This window comes from Urocitellus parryii, chromosome 2, assembly GCF_045843805.1.
Source record: "Urocitellus parryii isolate mUroPar1 chromosome 2, mUroPar1.hap1, whole genome shotgun sequence".
Classification (NCBI taxonomy): Eukaryota; Metazoa; Chordata; class Mammalia; order Rodentia; family Sciuridae; genus Urocitellus; species Urocitellus parryii.
The window spans coordinates 168309542-168336110 of record NC_135532.1 but is presented as its reverse complement, the minus strand read 5'-3'; the positions used below and the strand labels follow the sequence as shown (position 1 = coordinate 168336110).

At 39.7% G+C, this 26569-nt stretch overlaps 2 protein-coding genes across 2 annotated transcripts in view; one reads left to right on the top strand and one right to left on the bottom strand.

Moving 5' to 3' along the window:
• Hgd (homogentisate 1,2-dioxygenase) overlaps positions 1 to 940 on the top strand; it is a 51648-nt gene extending 50708 nt beyond the window's left edge. The window contains exon 14 of the mRNA XM_026394766.2: positions 131 to 940. Coding sequence (XP_026250551.2) covers positions 131 to 280 — 150 coding nt within the window. The 3' untranslated portion in view covers positions 281 to 940. The remainder of the gene's footprint in view (positions 1 to 130) is intronic.
• A 15696-nt stretch (positions 941 to 16636) lies between these two features.
• On the bottom strand, positions 16637 to 23276 carry Ndufb4 (NADH:ubiquinone oxidoreductase subunit B4). The gene is made up of 3 exons (XM_026394863.2): positions 23043 to 23276; positions 18078 to 18224; positions 16637 to 16756 (listed from the first exon to the last, which is right to left on the bottom strand). Exons 1-3 carry the CDS (start codon positions 23220 to 23222, stop codon positions 16694 to 16696), a joined length of 390 nt encoding a protein of 129 aa, XP_026250648.1. The 5' UTR covers positions 23223 to 23276; the 3' UTR covers positions 16637 to 16693.
• Between the last annotated feature and the right edge of the window lie 3293 nt (positions 23277 to 26569).

The window sequence follows — 26569 nt, the reverse complement described above, 5'->3', positions numbered from 1 at the left end:
GTGTGGATTTCCTCTCCTCACCAATTGAAGAGTTGAAGATTTTGCTAACCTACATCTTCTCTTGACAATTAATGAAATGTTCTTTATTGTCTACCTTGTCCCTTCTTATCTCCATCCTCATTTCCTACAGGCATTTATGTTTGAATCTTCCCTAAATTTGGCAGTCACCAAGTGGGGACTGAAGACCTCCAATTGTTTAGATGAGAACTACTACAAATGCTGGGAGCCTCTCAAGAGCCACTTCACCCCCAATTCCAGGAAACCAGCAGAATTCAACTGAGCCTGGAGCATCGTTACTATACATGAGAATGGATTTGTGCCATTTCCCTGAAAACCTTGTGCCTTCTAGAAGTAATAGGGAAGAGGGTTGGTTAGAATGAGAACTCATTTTTTCACAGTCAAATAAGTCAGAACATTTGTGGAAATCTATTTGTAAAGTTCTATGGCTATCAGCTTACTTACTCAATAAATTTGCTGCCATTCTGTTGAAATGATGAATGCTTATAATTAAATCTTGATGAGGCTTATCTGTACTGGCCAGGACTGGTGAGCCAAGTAAATCCAAGAGGCTGGACCAAGGCTAACACTCCTGCCCATGTAGTTGTCCAGAGGGCCTTCATTTTATGAGAACAATTGTAAGCCTCCATCAGGGTCCACAAGACCAGGAAGGATGAAGCACAAGGTCAAATTCTTAGGATTTATTCCATGCATGGGGAATTCCAAGGGGTCAGCAGAGTTTCAAACTTACATCTGTGAGCCTAAAATAGATGGACAGTCAGGACTGTAGTCTATCTAATCTTGTGTTCATGTAACAGCCAATATGATGATATTGAGCAAAAATCCCTGTCCCCAAGAAGAGAGATTTCATTCTCTTGGGTGATCTGCTGTTCTGATTTGCCCATGACTACTCCAAATTTTGCAACTAAAGCCCTGTATCCCAGGACACCCTTCAGACCTAGTCAAGCTGGAATAGTTGTTCAACCTACTATTCACTCATTTATTAAACCATTTGGTACCTGTGTGTTGAGTCCTTACTCCCAGCTCCAAGGCAAGGTGCTAGAGATGAGTGGTTGAAAAGGAAGAAGCAGTATCTCTCCTTGGGTTGCCGACAGTCTGGGAGATCAGGGTCAGAGGAAATCAAGATTGAGGCATAGAGCCAGGATAAAAATGAGGCAGGGCCTGGCACAGTGGCCTACACTTGTAATCCCAGCCACTTGGGAAGCCAAGGTAGGAGGATCATGAGTTCAAAGCCAGCCTCAGCAAAAGTGAGAAGCAAAGCAACTCAGTCAGACCCTGTCTCTAAATAAAATACAAAATAGGACTGGGGATGTGGCTCAGTGGTTGAGTGTCCCTGAGTTCAATCCCTAGTACCAAAAAAAAAAAAAAGTAAATAAATAGCAATGCTGTATCTGATAGCTCCCTAACTGTGGTCAGCATCCCACCATCTCATCCAGACTATTGAGCTGCCCAAGACTTTGGGTCTGAGTTGATTAGATGCTCCGGGGTTAAGCAGACACACAAATCAGAAACATAGGAACAGATGTTCGTCACTGCTTCAGTTCTGTAGTTTTATTACATTTCTCCCACTTTGTTGCCATAGTAGCAGTTTTTATATGCTGCTACCAAGTTCTCATTCAAAGATGTGTAATGAGAATTAGCTATGGGTCAGGACCTAAAGACTAGACTTGCCCTTTCTGCTAGATGCCCAGATAAATTTGAATTTCAGACAAACCACCAATCACTTTTAGTGTAAGAATGTCATGCAATTCCTGGACATTTTTCTATTAAAAAAATTACTCATGGTTTATCTGAACTTCAAATTTCACTTGGAATCATCTATTTCCTGAATTTGGCAATCCTATGAGGGATGTAGGGCTGAAGGAGATAGATGTGATGCTTGCTCTCACACAGATTACATTTTAGAAAGGGAGACAGACAAAATCAACAAACAAAATAATTACAGTTAAAGCATGCTGAGAAGAAAATAAACAGGGATTGAGATAGAACAACAGATAGGAGATCTTAGGTCCTCAATGAAGAAGTGACATTTATCCAGATCTGAAGGATAGGAAGAAGCAAGTCATTGGAAGAGTGGGGGTGGAGTGGGGTGGAAAGAGGAAGAGGAGTAATATTCCAACAAAGCGCCTTGTGGGTTCAAGGAGCTGAAAGAAGAGGAGACTTGAGAAGCATAGGAGGAGGCTATTAATAGTTCAAGGAAAAATAATATCATCCTGAACTAATGGAGTAGCAACAGAGACAGGGTCTGAAAACTTCCAGAATGTTCTGGAGTGGACTTGAAAGGGCTTGTTGCATAGGGTGTAAAGAGTGAGGAAAAGGAGTTGAATCATTTCAGTCAGGGCTGAGATGACTGCTGAGTTTCTGGTAGTGGTACTTCGTGATCTCAAAAATAAGGTAGAGGAATCTTTGAGAGTGACAAATATTAGTATGCTTTCCCAATATTCTTTAATATAATAAAATCTTTATTAAAAATTAAATCTTTATTAAAAATTAAATTTGACCACTGTCACAGAAGCTGCCAGTGTCCCCCAGCCCCTGCCATATTCCATCAGCAATCACCATCCACTGCCAACTGGCTGCTCTCAATGGTCCACACCTGCAACTCCACCTGAGGACAAAACCAGAGCTCAGCCTAACTGCTGAGGAATAAATGGCCCTGACAAATGATAAATGGAAATTGGTGGATAAATACAGCAGCTCTCTCACCTGACACTTCTGAGGCTTATGTTCTGCCCTGGGCTCCCTGAGATTCTCCAAGGGAGTAAGTTCCAGGCACCCACAGGGGCAAATTATTGTTAATGCATCACTATTTGCTTCCTTTCTTTCTCTCATGGTGCTTTCTGGGCTCTTCCCTGAAACCCACTAACCTGTGATTCCACCAACCCCAGCATGAGCTCATTCTACCCCAACTCCTCTACGCAGATTACCTCCACTCTGACTCTCACCTCACTCTTTTATGGGTTTGGTGGCAGGGCCTTCCTGGGCTGGGCCCAGAATTGCAGGTGTCCACACACTTTGCACCCAAGCCCTTGTGCATTATTTCCTTGCTCCTGGTGGCAACACTCCAGCTACAGACAGTATTTTACCCAGGCCAGACTGTTCACTCTAATTTTAAAAAGATTTAGTCTCCTTCTGTTGTGCCTCAGATCATCTATGAAGATTTGTATCATTTCCTTAATTCCCTGTTCTCCATGATGCCTTCCTTTATGGTGTTCCTCAAGAAATATACCATCTCTTTGATTCGAAATACAAAAACCTAAAGAACAAAAAGCCTGATTAGGCTTCTTGCCATGACAGGAGGGTTTTCTGACAGTACCCGGCAGCATCTTGGCATATTTTGCTATTAGAGAAGGGTGTGATAGCAGCCACCCTTCTCTCTTCCTGTCTGAGAGATTTGTCTCACAGCCCAGGCTACTAGCAATGACTCTGCACCAGTGGTTTTCAAAGCAGGTGGTTTTGTTCCCCCATCCTCCACCTAGCAAGACATTTAGCAAAATCTCCAGACAGGTATGGTTGTCACAACTAGAGAAAGGACTCCTGGCCAGTAAAGGTTGGGGATGCTGAGAAACACCCTGCAATGCACACGACAGTCTCCTACAACAAAGAGTTGTCCTGTGCCAAATGTCAGGAGACAAAGTGGGTCTCAACTTCAGCTCTGCTATGGAGCTTCCAGCAGCTTCTTGAACTCTCAGTGCCCAGGGTACACCACAGACTGACTAAATCAGAAGCATTAGAGAGGAAGCCCAGCTGTGAGAACTTTTTTGAAACTCCTCAGCTGAGTTCAATGCACAGGCAAGGCCAAGGACCACTGTTTCAGAAATTTAAAATCAGTAGTAAAAACATCCTTTTCCAACCTCAGATCTTGGTCCAACTCAGGGTTTCCTAGAGTCTACAAAAAGGAGGGGGGAAAAAAGGGAAAAGAAAAAGAAAAATCCCTGAAGCTCCTCCAGTTTTCAGTAAACATGAAATGGGATGGGATGGCAGAGTGAGATGAGGGATTGGAAAAGCAGGCTCCTGGGCAGTGTTTGGAGGTGACTATCCCCATCAGAAAGTGAGAGTTGGGGAAAGGGGTGTGAATGGAAGCTAAGACCTAGATGTAAACTATTAAGTGAGAAGTTAGCATGCACTTTCTGTTTTATGACTGTCCAGAGTGATGAGTTATCACTACTGAGTTTTAAGGAAATTTTGTACTTCTGGAGATAGTCTACTACTAAATAAAAATAAAAGCTTGAGAGCTGACATTTAAACTTCTTTGTTATGCTTAGTGATCAGTTAGCCTTCTTGATATAATCAATTTATATAAGTATATCACAAAATCTGAGGTATGTTCAAAATTTACGCTCTTGTCAGCCAGTATAGTGTGTGGTTAAGAGCATAAATGCTAAATCCAAACTGCCCAGGTTCAAATCCAGGTTCTACAACTTGTTAGCTATGTGACCCTGAGCAAGTCACTTAACCTCTGAGTTTCTCTTTCCTCAGCTGTAAAATGATAATGACAGTACCTACTTTACAGTATTAGATAAATGAGTTAAGATAGGTAAGTTGCTTCAAATAATGCCTATCATATAATAAGCACTGTACAGCAAGTCACTATTATTCAGAGTGAGTTTTAAAAATCTTGATATTGATACACTAAGATTTTTTTCTTTGTTGTTTTTATTGTTATTGTAATTAAGTAGAGGAATTTAAAGAGTCTTTACACTGGGAAGCAATTCTAAATATTTTTCTTCATGATTTTTCCCATATTTGTATTGGTGCATTTTAATTATACGAAATAGTGGGATTCATTGTTTCATACATACATGCACATGATATAACAAAATAATTTGGTCATTACCATTTTCCAGTATTTCACCTTTTCCTCTATAATACTAGTTTTAAATACAATTGTTAGATAGTTAATAACATAATAACCTTTATGCCTGAATTTCAATTTTTGGAAAGAATAGTAATTAAGAATATGTGTTCTGGCTGAGCACCATAGCACATCACTGTAATCCCAGGAACTAGGGAGGCTGAGGCAGGAGGATCACAAGTTTGAGGCCAGCTTTGGCAACTTAGTGAGAATCTGTCTCAAAAATATTGTAAAAAGCTGGGGATGCAGCTCAGTGGTTGAGTGCCCCTGGGTTCAATCCCCAGTAGTACAAAAAGAGAAAGAAAGAAAGAAAGAAAGAACATAAATCTGAAATTCCGACTGTACTTTTTTATAATCAAGTGAGCTTGAGCAATTTACAACCTCTCTAAGCCTTACATTCCTGATTTGGAAAAAGAAAATTATTTATTTCACAGGGATTTTGTGAGGACTAAATGATCTAATGTGCTGAAGGCACCCACTTGTTTTCAGTACAGGGGGAGCACAGGAAAATGCTGGCTATTATTATTGTTATTGTTTATTGTTACCTTTGTGGCTCAGTAAGTCCTCAGCTCCTGGCTCAGGGAGGCTATGGTGCCATCTACTGTAGGAGATACCAGAGTAAGTGAGCCAGAGTCCTTGTCCCTAAATAAATTAGCATCTAGCAGAAGAGAAAGGTGTGTACCCTTCTAATATAGTAATAATAGATGTCTAAAGTATGGGAAAAAAAGGAAATGTTTTATCCTTCTAGTCATTTTAGGCCTAAGAGAAAGAAAATTTAATTTAAGCAAGTTTAATTGAAGTTTAATTTAAAATCTCAACAATGTGTATTAATGGATCAATTGAAGTAGAAGCTACAGACAGACTCTAAACTGGCTTTGAAAAAAAAAAAGCATTTTTGTCTGACTATGTACAGAGCTTTTCCTGAACAATCCTGGTTAATGATGGGGATCTTTGGAACTCTTAATAGCCTAATATAGGTTTTTAAAATCTAAATTTATATTGGAAGCTTCAACTCAAACCTCTATGGCACTATTAATGGTGATGCCTTGTAAAAGTTAAGCATATGCAAAGCTACGCAGTCCCTGGGAGAAAAACTGTACAAACGGAGCTGTATCACAAATTCATGAACATTTACTGCCTTCGTTTTGGATTACATGCATAAAATTAAAATCTGAAGGGCAGGTATATTTTATGATGTCATTTCTCTTAATGAGAGGATATAGATCCACTAAGAACACATTCCAGATAATTATCTTGAAGAACACTGGCTTTCTCTCATGCATACTGGGATTTGGGACAAGTCAGTGTCACTGGTAAAAAGTTGCTTTCTTGCATGCAACCGAATTTCTTAAAATGCTAGTCATACAATGGGACAAAGTGAGATAAGCTGATGATGTCACTGCTTCTGTCACCTAAGCCCTAAAACCGCCATTTGTGGTAACTGGGGCAGAGCAGAGTACAGTGGAGAGGATAAATGCTTGTCTAGCCGACCACCATTGGTCAAAGCATCATGAGGGATGGAGAAATGTTCACTGGCAAAGTACCAGATAGACCATGGAAAGTGGAGGCACTATTTATCCAGCTCATCACCACAGGACCTTCCTTATAAAAGAATTTATATATATATTTGTAGTTGGACACAATGTCTTTATTTATTTATTTATTTTTATGTGGTGCCGAGGATTGAACCCAGTGCCTCGCACATGCTAGGTGAGTGCTCTACTGCTGAGCTCCAGCCCCAGCCCAATAAAAGCATTTTTTGATAAACCTTATGTCTCATATGCCATTTCTGGATATTTTCTTTGATCTCTCAGTCACACATCCTGTGGTGTGCCACTCATTAAGCTACTTGAGTGGTCTTTACTTGGTACTGAGCCATGGAGGACTTAGGTCTCCCCTTGAGAATGATCCCAGCATTCCCGTATGTAGACTGCCCAAGGCCTGAGATGTCTGCTCTCACTCTACTAATGGGACAGCTCCAGAACTGGGAGTAACCCACTGGGCAGGGACAGCCCACCTCCTACCTTATTTGGCAGAAGAACATTCTATGGAAAACCTTTGAGGTTTCCTCATATATAATAAAGCAAAAGTTCTCTCTCTCTCTCTCTCTCTCTCTCTCTCTCTCTCTCTCTCTCTCTCTCTCTCTCTCTCTCTTTCTTCCCAGTGTAAAAGCTCGACCCCTAAAGTCAAAGAGCCATCCCACCCCAGCTTTCTGAAATTGCGTTCTGTGTAGTGTGGTTTTTTTCACCTCCTTCTTTTCTTAGCTTTATGTCACAGCCAGCTCACTCCACGCAAAGGAAACCCAAATTCCACGCCTGTGGGGGACATGGGTGAGGATATCCCACTGCCCCCTAGTGCAACTGGGCTGTGGGCAACATTTAGTGCCTGCCATAAATACCATCTAATGGCACTTCAGTCACTAGTACAGGAGCCATTGGGTTTGAATGCCTTCACAATCTCAAGAAAAGGTAAGTCTGCCAATACTTGCTTTACACATAAAATGCTTTAAACATCTGCCTGATTTATTCCCAAATCTTGCCAATTAAAATGGCCTGTCAGTCTTCTGTTTATATGAGGTCAGAAACTTGGCAATTGTCAAGTACTAATCACGAGTAGGTGACAAAGGCAATCAGAGAAGTGGTTCCTAACCAAAACCAAAAATCCTACTCTTGCTAGGTGTGGTGGCATACACCTATAATCCCAGCAACTCAGGAGGCTGAGACAAAAGAATCTCGGAGTTCAAAGCCAGCCTCAGCAACTTAGTGAGGCCCTAAGCAACTTAGCAAGACCTTGTCTCTAAATAAAATATAAGAAAAGGGGCTGGGGATGTGGCTCGGTGTTTAAGCACTCCTAGGTTTAATCCTGGTAGCCCCTGTCCACCATAAAAAAAAAAAAAAAAAATCCTAATCTTCAAATTAGCAGGATTTCTTCAATAATTGGAAAAGTCATTTCTCCTATCCAAACCTTTCCTGTAGAAAGCTGCGAGCCTAGCATATCTTTAAAGATTCTTCAGCTTTAACATTTGGCATGTCCTAGAAAGCCTAAAAGTGCAAGTGAAAGTCCCTGCTCTGAATGGTGACATGTTTTATACTCTCCGGGATGGATTTGGTGTCCTTTCTCTGAACCGAACTCCCCACCTTGTCTATCTTTATCCCTTTCAAAGAGTGGTGAAATGCTGCAGTCTGGCTGGGCACAAATCAGGAGCCACTGAAGCAGGAACAAACTTTATTTCTGAACTCCACCAGCACACTCCACACACGCTCCCCGGGAATTCTCCCGAATGCCACGCAGCTCCTCCAGGAACCAGCAACCGGAAATATCCCTTCTCTGGCACTTCCCCAACCAATGGGAACTCTCCGGGAATCCCCTCAAGAGCTCAAGCAGAACTCAACGGGAACTCCGCCAGAACTCAAAAGTCATCATCTTAATGGCTCCCTAGCGTCACCTCTCAACCACTACTTCTGGCAAAAATGCCATGCATCATCCCGACTCGGCTGTGGCCCTCAACAGTGAAAGACACACTTTGGAGGGAGGATGACCAGATGTATGTCCTTACCAGCTCTGGGGACATGGGCATTATTAACCCCTCTAAATCTTGCCTATGTAATGAAGATAGTAGGACCTACATGCAAAGGTTGTTTTGAAGTATTTTAGGAGATATTTAAAACCCTTAGTTTAACTTAGTATACATGTCAGAGCTTCTTTTTTTAATATTTATTTTTTAGTTGTAGGTGGACACAATACCTTTATTTTATTTATTTATTTTTATATGGTGCTGAGCATCTAACCCAGGTCCTCGAACATGCTAGGTGAGTGCTTTACTGCTGAGCCACAAACTCCAGCCCAAATGTCAGAGCTTCTTATGTGCTGGATGCTGCAATTGTCTTTTGTGTGAGTTCCTCTAAGAGGGATATATACCTTCTTCATGTTGGTGTCCTCAATGCTAGAAAAGACCGGGGCTCAGTAAGTGTTTGATCAATGCAAAGGAGGCTTGCAGGTCAATTTTTGTCCTATAACAATTCAACAAGACACAGGCTTCTTTGCCTAGTGTCTCCAGAAAATCACCAATCCCTAGGATCTGCAGACCAATGGCAGCTTATCCTTCTTTTGGCCTGTATTGGGGTCTTCTCTCAAATACCTGAAAGAACCAAATCATTTATGGGTTACCCCTTCTGCAAAGCATGATTTTGGAGGGAGAGTTGCCTATTTAGTTTATAAGAGATGGCTTCAGCGTAATTGACAAACCTCATCATCACCCCAGCCACCTCACACAGAATAATAATAAGACCCTGATGCTTTTTATATCCTATATAAAATATGAATAAAACCTCTTTATAAAACTTTGTGGTTTTGATTGTATAAAACACGCAAGGTTAGGTTTTTTAAGTACTTAAATGTTCAAAGAACTTCCAGAGATGTTTCCTACCTACTGCAAATTAGTACAGCCACTTTGGAAAGCAGCATGGAATGCCTCAAGAGATTACGAGTGGAACCACCATATGACCCTGCTATTCCACTCCTTGGTATTTATCCAAAAGAGCAGAAATGAGCAAATGATAGTGATAAATGCATTCTAATGCTTATAGTAGTTCAGTTCATAATCACCAAGTAATGGAACTAGTTTAGGTATCCATCAACAAATGAATGGATAAAAAATATGGTATGTATGCACAATGGAGTTCTACTCAGCCATAGAGAAGAACAAAATTATGTCATTTGCTGGCAAATGGAACTAGAGAACATCATACTAAGTGAAATAAGCCAGATTCAGAAAGTCAAAGCTTAAATGTTTTCTCTCATATACAGAGGATAAAGAGAAATAAGCAATTTAAAAGAGGGTGATCTCATGAACTTAGAAAGGAGAACAGTGGAGTAGAGGAAGACGATCCAGGAGGAGAGAGGAACAATAAGAGAGGGGAGGAAGTGCAGAATAAAATTGACAAAATTATGCTAGGTGCATAGAATATATCACAATGAGTTACCTTTTTATGTATAATCATATTATACCAATTAAAAAACATTAAATAAATATGAGGTAAACCAGTAGAATAGAGAAAGGAGATGAGAGGGAGAGAAAAGGACAGTACTGGGAATTGAAAGGGAGCAAATTATGCTATATATATTAATGAATATGTCAAAATGAACCCCACTATAATGTAAAGCTCAACACACTAACAAAGACATTTAAAAAATAGACACATTAAAAAGACAATTAAATGTTGGCTGCTATAATTGTCTTTTTCAACTGTGAGTTCCTCTAAGAATGATTTATATATTCTTCATAATGGTGTATTCTAGAAAATGACAGGGGCTCAGTAAGTGGTTGATCAATGCACAAAAGGCTTGCAGGCCAATTTTTGTCCTATAAGAATTCAGTAAGACACAGGCTCCTTTGCCCAGTGTCTTCCCCTTAACAATTTCATACCAGATTACAGCCCTCAAGTCCCTCATCTGTTGTAGTAGCCTCAGCCAATTTCCTCCATCGCCCAGCCCCCAAATTCTTCCAAAGCTTAATTATAAGAGATGTATGATTTTAAAGCAACTGGTGACAGAAGCAAAGAATTGACTCAAAACTAAGGTGTTCCTTGTGATCAGGGGAAAGAAATTAACTTGAACTCTAGTGCCAGTTTGCTCCAGAATTCTCAGAATTCTACCAGCCATCCATCTCTAGGGAAATTCAGAGGTCAGATGTTGAGCTTTCTTTAATCCTCTGAGTCTGAAGTTTGGCCATGAGGTATTGATTCACCTTGCACTTTCTTAGTAATTCAAATGAAAAGTCTCCAGGTAGATGATATGTCTTGGTGTTTCCCCGGGCCATGGTGAGTCTCAGCAGATTGAGAAGTCTCTATCTCAGCCAAAAAAAATGGCAGTAATCAAGGCAGTAAGAGGGGAAGAATAGATACAGGCACCAATAGGTCTGCCAAAAGAGAAATAGAAACACGATAAAATTGTTTTTGTTCACCTCAAAGATAGCAAGTGGCAGTGGAAAATTCGAAAATTCAGAATATTTTTTTCTTTTGTTTTTCTGTGGTGCTTGGAATTGAACCTGGGACCTCACCCATGCTAGGCAAGTTCTATACCACTGAGCCACATCCCCAGGCCCAGAATAGTTTAATACATCATAGAATTATATTTTTAGCAATTTAAAGTCCTGTCCATGTTTTATAATCATGAAAATTTGATGGAAACAGCTTCTTTTTACAGATTTCTAATATCTTCAGATGCCTCGTTGATATCCTGAACAACATAGACAGAGATAACAAGTACACTGTACCTCCCCCAAAGTTATGTGAAGACTGTATCAGTGCCTCTAGAAATGAAAAAATGCAATAAGGAAAACAAATCAGGGACAGGATCCAAGTGATTTAAGAGGACAGATATGATCTTTTTTTTTTCCTACAGGCAGGATCCATGCTAAAAGATAAAAAGACATAGTATTCAAACAAACTAGTCTTTCAGGGAAGCAAGACTATTTCAGAAAAAGGGAAGGGTGTCATACAAGGATAAGGAATTATTAAGAAGACTGACTCCTCATGCATGTGCATAAAGGGAAACTAATAGAGATAATATACTTAGACGTTCATAAAGCTTTTGACAAGTTCACATCCAGATGAGTCATCTTGGGATTGGCAGGGGCTGCTTTATTCTGCAATGAGGGCTGCCTCAAAAATTGAAAATCATGTCTGACTGAAAATTCACAGCCTCATTACTGGTATTCCTGCAGCCTCCCTTGCTTTATGATCATCCTCCACCCAGGAACCAGAGTGCTCTTCCAGGAATGCAAATCCAATTAGGTTAGTCCTGCTTTAATACCTTCAATGGCTCTCACTTCCATCATGCAGAAGTCTGAGCTCTTTGTGTGACAAGGGCCTTATGATCTGGTTCCTGATTACCTTCCTCATTACATACTTGTCATTTTCTGGATGCTCGGCAGTACCAGTGTAGGCTCCAGTGCCCTGTGCTAGCAGCAACAGTGAGACAGATGGCAGCATTTGGAACTCAGACAAGGTGGCAATTGGTGTTCTCATCAGACTACTCATTTGAGACATTTTTTCTTACTGATAAAAAATATTTTTAAGTTGATTAGACTCATAAGAACACACTGCTCAATAATTGTTAGTGTTAAAAATTCCTGCTATGCGGGGCTGGGGCTGTACCTCAGTGGCAGAGCACTTGCCAAGGATGTGTGAGGTACTGGGTTCGATCCTTAGCACCAGATTAAAATGAAACAAATAAAACAAGCCATGTTGTCCATCTACAACTATATAAAAAAAATTTTAAATTCCTGCTATGCAAAAATTGCTGAGTATTGCTTTCTCTCAACATTTTGGCATCAAAGATGCTTTGTGTGTAAATATTTTTTCTCATTACTAAGGGACACTAGATAATTCCTAATGAAAGAATATTGGTATGATCAAGGATTAATATCTTTAATTTATCTTATTTAAGTCTTAAAATAATTAAGAAAAAAGACATATCACATCAGAAAAGATAGGTAATAGATTTGAACAAGCAATCATCAAAATAAATATAAATGGACAAAAATATGTGAAAAATGTTAAGCCTTGATAATAAATAAAAGGTCAATTTTAAATATATTTCATCATTCAGGTTTAAAAATAATAATAGTAAATAATATTCATTGAGACTATATTTCACTTTTAAAGTCTTTTATAAGTAATAGCTCTTGAAATAATACTATGTAATTAGTATATCTATTATAAAGATAAGGAAACTGAGGCTCAAAGACTTTAAATTCTTAAATAATAGCAACCACTAAATAAATGCTGTAGGGCTAAGTGGTACATTATAATTTCAGTGGTAGCACAGGTACCAGGCCCTGGGTTCAATACCCAGCATTAAAAATAAAGAAAAGATGGGGCTGGGGATGTAGCTCAAGTGGTAGCGCACTTGCCTGGCATGCGTGCAGCCCAGGTTTGATCTTCAGCACCACATACAAACAAAGATGTTGTGTCTGCCGAAAAACTAAAAATATATATATATTTTAATATATTAAAAAATTCTCTCTTTTTTAAAAAAATTAAAGAAAGAAAGAAAGAAAGAAAGAAAGAAAGAAAGAAAGAAAGAAAGAAAGAAAGAAAGAAAGAAAAGAGCCAGGCATTGTAGTGCATGCCTATAATCCCAGTGGCTCAGGAGGTTGAGGCAGAAGGATCTCAAGTTCAAAGCGAGGCTCAGCAATTTAGCAAATCCCTAAGCAACTTAGTTAGACCCTGATATAAATATAAAAAGGGCTGGGGATGTGTCTCCATGGGTAAGTGCCCCAGGTTCAATCCCTGGAGCCAAAAACAAAAGAAAAAAGAAAAAGAAAAAAGAAAAGAAAGGGAAAAAGAGATTAATTACAGGAAAATCATGTCATTCCATGGAAAAACATTCAAGACAAATCACTGAACCAGAAGCTTACAAATCATTATGCACAGTGGATCTCTTTTGGTTGGGGGTGGGGATATATAAGCAGAGAGGGCAAAAAGAACACTTTAGAAAGATACATACCAAAATATTATCTCTGTGTGATGGAATTGGGAGTGATTTTTACTTTTTTCTCTTACTTAACTACTTTCTAGTTTTCTTACAATAGACTTACACATTTGCATTAAGAGAGAAAAATTCATTACAGATACCTAAAAGAGAAAACTGAAAGTCAAAGTAGGATTCCTACCACTTTTGCCTTCTAGTAAAATGAGAATAAAGTATTATAATTCTTTGAAGTCTGGAGAACAATTTAAGAATAATGGCCATTAAGAGGGCTGGGGGAGGCAGGGGCAGACATGTAATGATATAGTCAGGAGCAAATTAAAAACAGGAATCCCATGGATATTGAAATGAGAATCACATGATTTGGCTAAAGATCCAAGATGGTTTGAAGGTCCATTTTGCAGAAATTCCTGGATTTTTACTCCAACATTCCCCCATTACACACAGCTTCTCCATGTGTCTATCACTCTGGTCCCCCTGAATTGCTGTTTCTCACACTGTCTATTATTTCTGCCTCAAAGCTTCAGTTCACTCAGATTAGGCTTCTCATTTTTTTCAGTATCATAGGATGAGATAGCAGAAAGTGGGAGATAATGTCTATACAGGTTTAGAAGCTTTCCAAATCAGGATGTTTGAGGATCCAGTGGTTTTCAGCATGCCAGGACAGCCACCGCCAAAGTCAAGGACAAGTTTTTCCACAAAACATACACTCTTACTAAGAAAAAAGTACCTCTTTGTCAGTCTCTGGATCCCAGAGGCAATGCATACCCCGTTTGGAAACACTGCTCTGACCTACTTATGGGGTGATTCATAAAGGTACCAGGTTTTTTTGTTTGTTTGCTTGTTTTTTTTTGTGTGTGTGGTGCTGGCGATCAAAACCAGGGGCTCACACATGTCAGACAAGCACTCTACCATGGAGCTATACCCCCAGCCAAGCTACCAGTTTTAAATGGAGCCAAACACTCCAGGAATTTGTGGTATAGCTGGATGTTGCTTAGAGTCTCTTGCAAATAGTACAGTTGCTTTGCAGGCTTCTAAGATTCTGAAGAAAGATCATGCCTTCTGCAGAAGAGAACAATTCACCATTCTAAAAGCAGCTGGGCATCCACCATACCAAGTAACCATTCAACAAAAGCTCTCCACCATGATCTGCATTTCAGAAGCACTGAGTCATGATGGCAGGTGGACATAGCACAAGTGAGTACAGGTAAACCTACTGAAGACTAAGCTAAGGTGTCTGCTTGGGGACATCCTGCAGAGTTGGCCATGTGGATGCAATGGTCATAGATACAGTGCTATGCCCTAACAGCTAGGACACCTGAGTCTGAGAACCAAGAAAAGTAGGATTGGCTCCTTTTGCCATCCCAATGACTAACTTGTGGAATGTGTGCTTCACTTCTCCATGAATTTTGTTTTGCTACTTAAGAAGTCCCAGCATGGTAGAACATGGGGAGAACACAGTTGTGCCAGGGAAGCAAAAAATCTGAAGCTATGACTACCTACTGGTTATCTGGGGGCTTCTTCTTATGTCTGGGAAAGAAGACCATACGTTTCCATATTGGTATCAGTGACACTAATTACAAGGAGCCAGAGTAACTGCTACACAATGGGGACAGGAAGATCCCTTCCTGTCTGGAGACCAAGGGATTCACTGGAGTATCTTGATGCATGACCAATTTATCAGACAATCAAAATTTGCATCCAGGCAAACTATAAACAGGAGATTGCTACAACAAAGGCCTGATGATGAGTAGAGTAACTAAGGTTCTGGTCTTTGGAAATGAAGGTCTTGGTGACTTCTTCAGGCAAGCAATCTAGATCTGCTAAAGTGATGACCAAGAAAGGGACATGGTTGGGGGAGAGGGGCCAGTAGCAATAGTGTGGACTGTAGCTTGTTTCTCCTACATTGTTCTGTAGATTCTATCTAGCCATCACCTTCGAGGACATATTATAGATTGGATTTTATGCACAAACAGATCTAAATAGTCAATGGAGTAAAGAATCACATACCTGTGTGCCTGCCTCACAACCACTTGATGTGTCTTTTGACTCCTGTTATGGCTGCCACTATTAGTTGCCTGCAGGTGTGACCTGACAATACTTTATCTCAGATGCACAGCCCATCACCTTGCTTTCTGCCCTAAGCTTCCTTCCTCTTCCACATTTGCCTGGAAGAACCATTTTAGAGACTGGGATGTGGTTCAGTGGCAAAATGTTGGAAGGAAAGGACTCTACATTCTACAGGTCTCCTCAGAGGTCCCTTGTGGGAGCCTGTTCTTCTCAGAGGCAAGAGGTCAACAGCACACATTTGATGGGCTTTCCCTCCTTCCATGTTTCACTCTTCCCAGTCTCACACCCCTGTTCTTTCAGATCCAAAGCTACGTGAATACAAGCCTCTCTGGCTTTGTTTTTTAGTATAATAAAGGCTAATACCAGAATCAAATGAGAATAGAGTATATATGCTTTGAAAGTTAAAAATCAATATACTCATGTAAATCATCCCTACAAAGTATACCGTTCATCTACAGTACTTGATTTTACTGTCTTTACAGATGAAATTGTCATCATACTGTTTCAGGACTGAACTATGAAGCAGGGAGTAGCTGTTATTTTATTAGCACTGTTATTTTATTTTCATGTTCCTGATCTTTTGAGGTAGTGATTATTACTATCACCATGATGTAGATGAGGAAACAGAAGCCCAGAATTCCAACTGCTAAATTTAAATTGTGTCTTCTAACCCAGATCTGACCTCCAAAGCCGACACTCTTGACCAATGTACTTTTTGTTCCTCACCAAGACCTCCACCCTCCATCTTCTCACCCCACTGAGGCCTCCAGTCCAGCCATATTCCTACATATTTTGCCCTTTTGTGCTCTTGTTTTGTTTTATGAACTTAAACCCAGGTCAAATGTCGTTTTCCTAAATTCAAACAGAGCTATTTCCTTATCAGTTTACCTATATCATTTTCCCTGAATATCTTTTAAACTGTTGTTACTTTTCCCTTGCAGTATAACTGGGACCAGACAAGGAGTTAGGTATTAAGTCGTACCAAACACATAAGCTAATTCAAGTAATAACTGCTCAATGAACAGTTGTGAGTATGTACTCCTTAAGCACAGATACTAAGTCTGTCCTACCATGTTGTACTCTCAGCATGTAACAGTGATATGGCAGTGATTCCCAGAACAGGATACTTTTGCTTCTTTGTTGTTAGGGTATAAGCAAGTTTTAACACTGAATCAAAATAATGGCAAGAAAGAGAAACTATTTAATGATTATTAGAAGATTTATTAAGCAAGAATATATTAGTCATCATTCCCAGACTTAATAGGAGATATTAAATTTTCGGTCCAATTTTCCTTCCTGGATAAGTTTTTCCTTCCTATCCTGTATAGACAGAAAAAAAAGTACATTAAAAACAATGCATTCTGGAATGACTCATGGTACAATTCTGAAAATCAGAATAAAATACTCCAAACTTAATTGCAGTCCCATCATCTAAAGTTCAAGGAGTGGGAGGAAGTAGTAAGCTGAAGAATTAAAGAGACAACAAGAAATTGCTCCTACTCAAAAATTTCCTTACCCACATTTCAGGAATGAGAAATAAATTACCCCACTAAAAAGCATATATTGAAAACAAAACCAAACACCTCGTGGGAAAGAATGACCAATTTATCACACAATCAAAAGACATGAACTCTGCTAGAGAATGGGCTGGCCAACTTAAAACAATGGTAGATTGAATGGGCTCCAGTCCAGATGGCATCACAAGGCCTGGGGGCTGTGGCTCAGGGTCAGAGCCAGGAATAAGTGGTCTAGTGCCAGAGGTAAGCTTAGCTTTCTCTGCAATCATACACATAGGCCTCTCAGCGCAGTGATTCCCAGCAGGCTGCCTATGCTTCTGTTGTTAGGGTTATCAACATGTTTTAACATTAATTCACAAAATATGACCAATATAAAGAGAATTCATGCCAAAGGGGAACATGCTACATGATTTATGTATTCTGCTAATACTTGACCCAATAAATCTCTCTTTTAAGACAAATGAACAAAGAAACTAAATGAAGATTTTGCAAAGGTATCTTAAAGTTAATCACAAAAGTTTAGTTTCTACATATCTTGTAATGAAAAAAAATTTAACTTTAAAAAAGTTATTTCAGGGGGCCGGGGTTGTGGCTCGGTGGTAGAGTGCTTGTCTAGCATGTGTGAGGCACTGGGTTCAATCCCCCGTACCACGTAAAAATTGACAAATAAAATAAAGGTATTGTGTCCATCTACAACTAAAAAAAATTTTTTTTAAAAAGTTATTTCAGTATTCTTTTGCTTAACAATCACAGTAAGGTCCTTATGTTATCTAAAAACCACTTCATGAACTAAGGTCAAGTTTTAGAAATTTAAATTGGCCATTTTATTTCTTTAAATTATAGAGTAGTCATTAAATCAAATCTGAAATGCCTAGAGGCTACCATGATTTTTAACAAAGTACACTTATATTGATATACAAACAACAAAGCAATAAAACCAAACATATAATTGAAAACTTCCTATTTTAACTCTTACTGGAAAGGAATAAAGATAAAAGAAGAAAGGGAAAGAAGAGTTCAGGGCTAAAGTGGAAGGGGCACTGGTGGCAATATTAGGAGCTGTAGCTGGTATCTACCAAAGGAACCTATCACACTAATAACAAACATCTGGTTCTCATACTTACTCTATCAGTTTTAAAAACATAATACCAGAAGAAGAGGGGTCCAATTCCAAACAGAGCTCCTAAGAGTGAGTTCTTGGCAGTGGGTCTGAAATTTGGATAGATATTTGCTGATCTTGCGTAGGTCCAACGAATTAAGGCAGGATCTTCCTGAAATAAATGAAAACAAAAATTATAAAACTTGGGTGATGCTACGAAACAAATTCATCAGGATTTCTGTGAAGGAGCATAGAAGATGTCTTTCGTTCTCCACAACAGTTAAGGATACACCCCTAAAGATCTAAAGACCTAAAGATCTTTCCTTTCTAGCCATTTTTAAAATAATACTGATAATCCTATTCAAATCCTTCAGAATTTAAAAAGATTCTTAACATCCTTAGCTTTCTATTTATTTAAGATTTAAAAATCCTTATCTTTCAAACTATCATGAAGCCACTTTTTCTCCCTTATTAGTTTTATCTATTGTTCTCTAGACTATTTTCAGCTTCATTATCTTTCTAGAAGTATGACTATCAAAACCACACAGAATTCCCATGGTGCGTGAAGACAGGCAGATTTCATACCTTAGAATGTATTACTTAGGATGCTCAAACATCCCTTTGAACCTGTATATTATGTCCTCACCCTCTTCACTATTTTTGCACTACAGGCAAAGTAATGAACACTGCTGTAGAACGCTATTATATTTGCTTTCATCTTATATGGTGTGATAATATTAATAGTTTCTAGAGCAGCAGAAGGCATTTTTGAACTTCTGAGTCAAGTGAGTGTTCACACCCTGAAGATTTCAATCTGACTGAAAGGAAGAGGAGCTGAAAGGTGATAAGGGAAGTACCAAGCTTTGAATTTTGTCTAGGAACTTTCTTAGTGCCATTCCAATACTGATCTTCCCAGGCTACAAATAAGCTGCAGGAAGACGAAGGCAAAAATGGGTTAACTGAAATGTAAGTTTCTTAAACTGATATTTTAAAAGCAAAATTAGTGTATTTCACACTATTAAAAGTTTTATAGAAAGGTCAAAGTTGTTAAAGAAAAATAATCAGCTTGTCTTGGTTAAAAGAAAGACAGGTAATTGCCGATTGTAACATATTTTATATTAGAATAACTACCTAAGAATAGCAAACCTACCCAAACACATAATTAAATTTAATTAGCTCAATCCTCAAATTATTTTACAAAATTATTCTCTCCAATTAACTGAACATTCAGGGTCCTAACTAACATTAAGTCACAAGTGGTAGGACTAAAATAATTTAACTGGGTCTTCTACAGTCAAATTTTAAACCAAACTGAATTACAGCAATTTTACCCTGAGATAATCAGCAAGAGTTGGAAATAAAAAAAAACTTTGGTAAAAATGCTCCCCTTGCTTTCAATCAGGCTGAAATTCCTTCAGGGTGCGAACACTCACTACTAGACTCATATCCAAAAATACCTTCTGCTGCTCTAGAAACTATTAATATTATCACACCATATTAAAATGAAAGCAAACACAACAGCATTTTGCTGCAGTGTTCATTACTATGCCTATAGTGTGAACAGAAACAGTAAAGAGGGTAAGGACACAAAATACAGGTTCAAAGGGATATTGGAGCTTGACACATGAAAGATAAATACATCTGTTCTTCTATCACTTCTGCTATAAAGGCATTTGAATGATGATCTAGCAACAGACATCTCAACCTGCCAGCCACCTTTTTATGCTTTAATATCTACCTGCCAGATATGTCTTCCATAAACAGACATTTTTTTTTTTATAAAGACATCAACTGCCTTATGACCATGGTTCATTAGGTGCAGTACTATTATTAAGAGAGATTAAAAGATGTTCTAAAAGACACATCATGGGAAACAACTTTCCTTCTGTGACACTGCTCATCATCCAATGGAGTTTCAGCAGCATTTGACATAGTGAATAGTCCTTGAAACTATTTCTTCCCTTGACTTTCAGGGTCCACACCTTCTTAATTTTCCTCCTAACTGGCCATGCTCTCTTCATCTCTTTTGCTCTTTTCCTTGCATGTCCCCAATACAATAGTACCTTGGACCTTGCTGGTCTTTCCTAACTACATTCACTCCATTAATGATATTATCCAGCCACATGACTTTCATAGCTATCCATAGGCTAATAACTCCCAAAATTATACCCCTAGCCCTAGACTGCTACCCTGAACTCCAGTCTTAATATCCAATTACCTATACACTGACATACTGTCAAACAGACATCTCGAATGTCACTCATCCCAAACTGACTCTATAATATTCAATTCCATCTCTATACCAGTTCCTTCTCTATCCTTTAAAAGGCAACTTCATTCTTCTAATTGCTTAGGTCAAAAACATTAGGTCTTCCTGGACTTCTCCCTTTCTCTCATATACCACATACAATCTGCCAGCAAAACTGTTTGGCTCTATTTTTAAAACCTATCCAGAATCAGCCACTACTTACCATCTCCACTGCCACTATCCTGCTAGCAACTATAAATGAAGACATTCAGTTACTCCTAACTCATTTTTCTGTTCCTACCCTTGCTTCCCCATATTCAATTCTCAACTAAGCAACTAGAGAGAGCTTGTTAAAATCTAAATCCCAGATTATGTTACTCCCTTCTCAGTAGAAATCTTTACAAGCCTGATGTGACCTAGTCCCAGGTACCTCTTTGACCTCATCTTTTCCACTCAGCCATCATCCTTCTCTACTTAAGCAATTTGGGGTGGGGTGGGGTGAGGTGGGGTACTGCGAATTGAACCCAAAGGCACTTTGCCACTGAGCTACATCTCCAGTCTTTCTTATTTTTATAGTTTTGATACAGAATCTTGCTAAATCACTGAATTTGTGATTCTCCTGCCTTAGCCTCCAGATTCACTGGGACAACATTTTTTCAATTAGCCAGGACACTCCTGCCTAAGAGCCTTGTATTTATCATCCTCACTAACTAGCATGCTACTTCCTACATGAGGTTAGCTCCCTGGCCTTAATTTTATCAGATCTTCATTCAAAATGTTACATTCCAAGTAGCTGCTTATCCTTCCTGCTATATCTGAGTGGAGTCTAATCACCTCACCATCTTTCTTTTCATACCACTTATGACTATTTAATATGTTAAATTATTTCATTTTTTAACTTGCTTATTACCACTTGCTTGCTCTACCACTGGAAAGAAAGATCTACAAGGACAGGATTTTTTGCTGGCTTTGTCCTCCTGTTACCCCAGCATCTAAAACAGGCCCATAACAGACCCTGGCAATTATTCACTGACTAAATCAATTATTCCTAAATGCCTAAAGATTAGGAAAGAGAATTTACAGGTATTGATTAATGAGTATGCCACATATTCAATTAACAAAACAACTAAAGAGACAGGTATTACTATTTCTATTTTACAGATGAGAAAACTAAAACATCCCTGGATCATAGAGCTGGAAAGGAGAAAATCTAGGGTTCATCTTTTTTTTTTTTAATTTCTTGTTTTAGTATGTACTAACATCAAACTCAATTATGTGCACATGTACATAACAGATGTGCTTTTCTGAACCTTCTTCCCAAGTAGACAAATTCTGGCAGGAAAGAGTACCGCTAACTAGGTAAAACAAATACTGTGGGTTGCAGAGACCAGAGTTCAAATTCAGCTCTATGACTTGCTAATGGGTATATCTGAATGAGATATGTGTTTTTCCCCTGCTATCATCTCATTTGGAAAAGTGGAAGAGTAATAGACCTTAATGCACCGAATAGTTGTGACCACCATTTGAATAAATAAATATTCAGAAAGGGTTTGGTATAGTGTCCGGCACATTGTAATTTTCCTTCAATACTCACAACTTCCAAAAATTTCTATAGAACACCAGTGCAAAAGTCAGGGGCATAGGACCACTGAGTCACATCCCCCACTCTATTTTGTATTTTATTTAGAGACAGGGTCTCACTGAGTTGCTTAGTGCCTCGCAGTTGCTGAGGCTGGTTTCGAACTAGAGATCCTCCTGCCTCAGCCTCCCTAGCCGCTGGGACTACAAGAGTGTGCCACTATGCCCACTAAAAGTCATCTTTTTAGGGCTGGGGATGTGGCTCAAGTGGTAGCGCACTCGCCTGGCATACATGAGGCACTGGGTTCAATCCTCAGCACCACATAAAAATAAAATAAAGATATATTTTAAAAAGTCATCTTTTTAAACATCTTGTTTGAAATATTTTGACAGCTCTTGCATAGAAAACTGTGTAAAAGCACACTTGCTAAATAGTAACTATCTACTTACTGGGCATATATTATCCTCTGGAACTGTTACACGAACTATCTCATTTAATCTCAATTCTTTGAAGAATGTACATCATTTCTGTATGAACATTTAAAAAACGAAACACTATGAATTAAAGGGGTTAAATAAGTTGCCCGAAGTCAGGTTTGCCAATGTGTAGTGCCCTGGGGTCTTACTTCTAAAGTCCAAAGCTTCAGGAAGCTGTGGGGTCTTTAAAAAAACATAAGATGAAGAATCACTATATTCCCATCAGGAGGGAGCAGTATTCCTACTAATTGTGATCAGAAAGGTATAAAAATACCTTCTTTAATTATACATATATGGCTGTATGTGGAGGGGTCCTGAACACACTTGCTACATGCCAGGCCAGTCACGTGTCTTATTTCATTTAATCTTCAAAACCGCCTGGTAAGAGAGGAAGTAACAGTTATGCCTGTTTTTCAGGTAGGAAAGACGGAGCTATGCAGAGCTCAGCCACTTTCTCAAGATCATCCAGAAGGGAAGTGATCAACCTGACTAAGCTCTCTGGCCAAGGTCAAAGGGCTAAGGAGTCGGCCTGTCTTCGGGGCCTGGAAGAGGGCCCGCGTGTAAAACACAGACTGGGTACGGCGGCCGCCCACCATTTGGTCCCCCTTGGCCTATCTGGGCTGCCCAGTCTTCGGGGACCGTCCAGACTCCGGCCCGAGAGTCCCGCCCGGCCGGCCCCCCACTCACGATGAGCCCTCGGCGGTTGGGGTCGTTGTACTGAAGCAGATACTCCCGTTTAAGCCGGGCTCTTATGGCCAACCTCTCGGCTTGCGCCTTCCGGGTTTCCGGAGATATGTCGTATTCGGCGGGGTCGAGGGTAGGGGGTAAAGTGGCCAGACGCGAGGGCTTATACTTTGGAAACGACATCTTGGCGCCCTGGCGCAACTGCGCCTGCGTGGCTGAGGCCCGCCCCCGGCAATCGGAAACGCAGCCTCAGGAAGTGCGCCTGCGCGTTACTGAGAACGCAGGGGTGGAGTTTAACCGAAAGCCGGGCTTTGTTCCGGACCTTCCTCCACTAGCGAGCTCTGTATCTGCGGTGTGTGCGCGGTGTGCGCATGCGCAGTGTGCAGCTCCCGGTAGCCATCCACCGTCAGTCTTTCCGTTGCGTTTTAGGAGACCTTGGTGAAGGTGACCTGTGAGACTGGCCGGGACAAGGAAACCGGTCTAGCTCTAGCATGCAAAGTCTAGTTTTCGTTGTGGGTATAACCATAGTGTGTGACCTTGGAAAAGTCAATGTCTCTGAGTTCCTTTCCCTTATCTTGGAGATAATGATCCCTATTTTATGCATCTAGCAAAATTGCGGGCACTAAATAAACTAATGAGTAAATGTCGAAGTGCTTTGTGAAAAGTAATTCCCAATCCAAAATAAAAAGCTTGTCTGTACCTTACCGCGTTAGGTTACACAACATAGTACCACACTTTTCGTAGGAATGAAATAATAGGATGATAAGAACGGTATATAGACGGATTGCCTAAGTGTTGTGGGCGGGGAATGAGGTATTGAATAAAGCTCATGAAGAAACAATACCTTAAGAGGCTAAAACTTCTTACTTAAACTCCGTAGTACAGTTCGGGTACTAAAAATGAAAAACATCTTTATAGACATGAAGATACAAAAAGGGGCATAGTCTCTCACTGTAAAAGATGGAGTAGCCAGCAAGATGACCTCGCCTGTAATCCCAGGGACTCAGGAGGCTGAGGCAGGATACTTGCAAGTTCAAGGCCAGCTTCAGCAATTTAGGGAGACTCTGTCTCAAAATTTTAAAAGGGCGGAGGATGCAGGTCAGTGGAAAAGTGCCCCTGGGTTCAATCAACAATACCAAAAAAAAAAAAAAAAAAAAAAAAAGGAGGGGGGTGTGGTTAGCATACTAAATGTAACCTTCATTCCTCTACCCCGCACCCATCACCAAAGGGAAAAAGAAACAAGTTTTACAGCAGTATCTTTGGACACCAATAAAGATACTCCTCAGGGGAAACAATGTAAACAGTTTTTCCATAATTCAGGCAAGGAAAACTAGATTAAAAGAAAGCCTCAGTTTGGCTGTACAGTCTGGGGACATAAAGGTATGTGGAAAATGGTTGCTAGGCAGAGAAGGGAGCTAGAAAGTGTTGGCACTTTAAGTAACGAAGAGCAACACTGCTGTCAAATTTATTCAGCATTTTAATACTGTTTTAAAATATTTATTAAGCACCCACCACGTGAAACATACTGCACAGGAGTCAGTCAATCTTCTAGGCCCAGTGGGGGAAAGACAGAAGAAATGGAGACTGTGGTATTTGTCTCCCAGGAGCTGACAATCAGTGCAAAAAGAACAGGCAGGAGCAGGTGGTAAAATTCTAAAGACTCCCTAGATACAATGGGGAAAATCTTTTGTTTTAGACCCTGCTCTAGGAAGAGGGGTATTAAAAAGAATAAAAAGATAAAGGAAGAAGTACAGTGTGTACAAGCTTGCTGACAAGGTTAAAAAATATTTCTTAAGAGGGAAAGAGAAACTTTGTTAAAACAAGATCTTTGGATGAATTAAGGTAGTTGGTTATTTGTACACTTTGCTGATTATCATAAGGATCATTTAAGATTATTGTTAAAAATATGGAGTTTTTTAAGAAACTCAAAGATCCAATGTTTTCTCTCATGTGGAAGTTAGAGTAAAAATAAAGGAAAGGGGGAGGGAAGGATAGGATAATGTTACTGCTGTTGACCGGTGACCAGTCCTTGTGTAAGGGTCCGGCGGAGCATCGGAGCGAGAGACCACACAAGAGACCAGCCTCATGCAATTGCAGGGGGGGAAGTTTTATTGAACCAGCATGCTGGGGCTCAAGGCTCACTCAGGAAGGGAGAGCAGCCCAGAGCCCAGAGCAGAGGTCAAGCAGAGCTTAAGTACACTTTTTGGAGAGGGTGGGGGGCTTTGCATACATCAGAACAAATCATCTTTAGGCGCGGGAAAATTGAACAACAACCCTGAGCCATGATTAGTGAATACATTGGCGGGAACAGATTGGACAGGGGTGATTGGTGCTCCTAAGTGGGGTACACATTCAAACTGATTGGTTTAGGTCCTGCAATGCCTACGTCTGAGCTATTTGGAGCCCTTAGCTAATAAACAACCAGGGAATCAATGGAAATATTTACTGGGCAGTTCAGGTATTGTTCTAACAGCTACAGAGGTTACAGGTTCCGGGGGTAGCAGAGGAATTTTAACAATACCTGGCCTATTATTATTATTTTTAGCCCAAGCCTTTCAATTTAGAAACTTTACAATGCCCAATCTTTTACACTTTAACTCAGACTCTTGCAGCTTAGAATCAGCTTAGAAATTTTACCTTTACACTTGCTTCCCTGATGTTGAAGAATAACACCAAAGAAGCACGCGGAGGCAAGGTCAGAGTAGAAATTAGAAGTTTATTAAAGGACAGCAGAAAAGACTTCTCCCGGAGGAAGAAGGGGACCCAAGACTCAAGAGGTGGAACCTGTGGAAGTGCGGTTGTTTCCCCTTTTTATAGTTTTGGTGTTGGAATGTAGGTTGGAAGGCCCAAGGGGTGGGACACAGGTGGGCCAAAGAAGTAATCTGGTCAGGAAGGACTTCATTATCACTTCTTTGGGATGGACTTTGGCCTAGGGCCTTTTCGGACTTCATTAACATTCCATGAGTTGTCCTGCGTTTCCCTGAGTCATTCTCAGCATGGCCTCCATTTTAGATTTCACTGGATATTAGACCCGATTTACCTAACTACACTGACTACCTAACTTTAAATCTGGTTTCAATAACATATAAATTAATAGATGAGTATAAGGAAGTCTAGTAGAGGAAGGAGAATAGGAGAGGGGAGAAAGGGGAGAAAGGAGAGAGAAAAGGGAGGATCATGAACTGAAATACATTTCCATTCATGTATAAGTTTGTCAGAATGAACCCAAGTACTATGTATAACTATAAAACTCTAATAAAAATTTTTAAAACCATGGAGTTTTTTAAACTAATTTCATTCTCCTCTTGGAAATTCATAGGGAACCTAGGAGTCTGTATTTTTTTTCAAGTTTCTGGGAGATTCTTAAAATATTGCTATTCTGAATTTTTTTTTAATTTTGCCTCTCCAAATGAACTTTAGAATCAGACTGTCAACATCCACATAATAAATTGCTGAGATGTTTTTTATTTGGATTCCATTGTTATTGTTTTAATTACCTATAATCAATAATTTTTAATTTTATAATTATT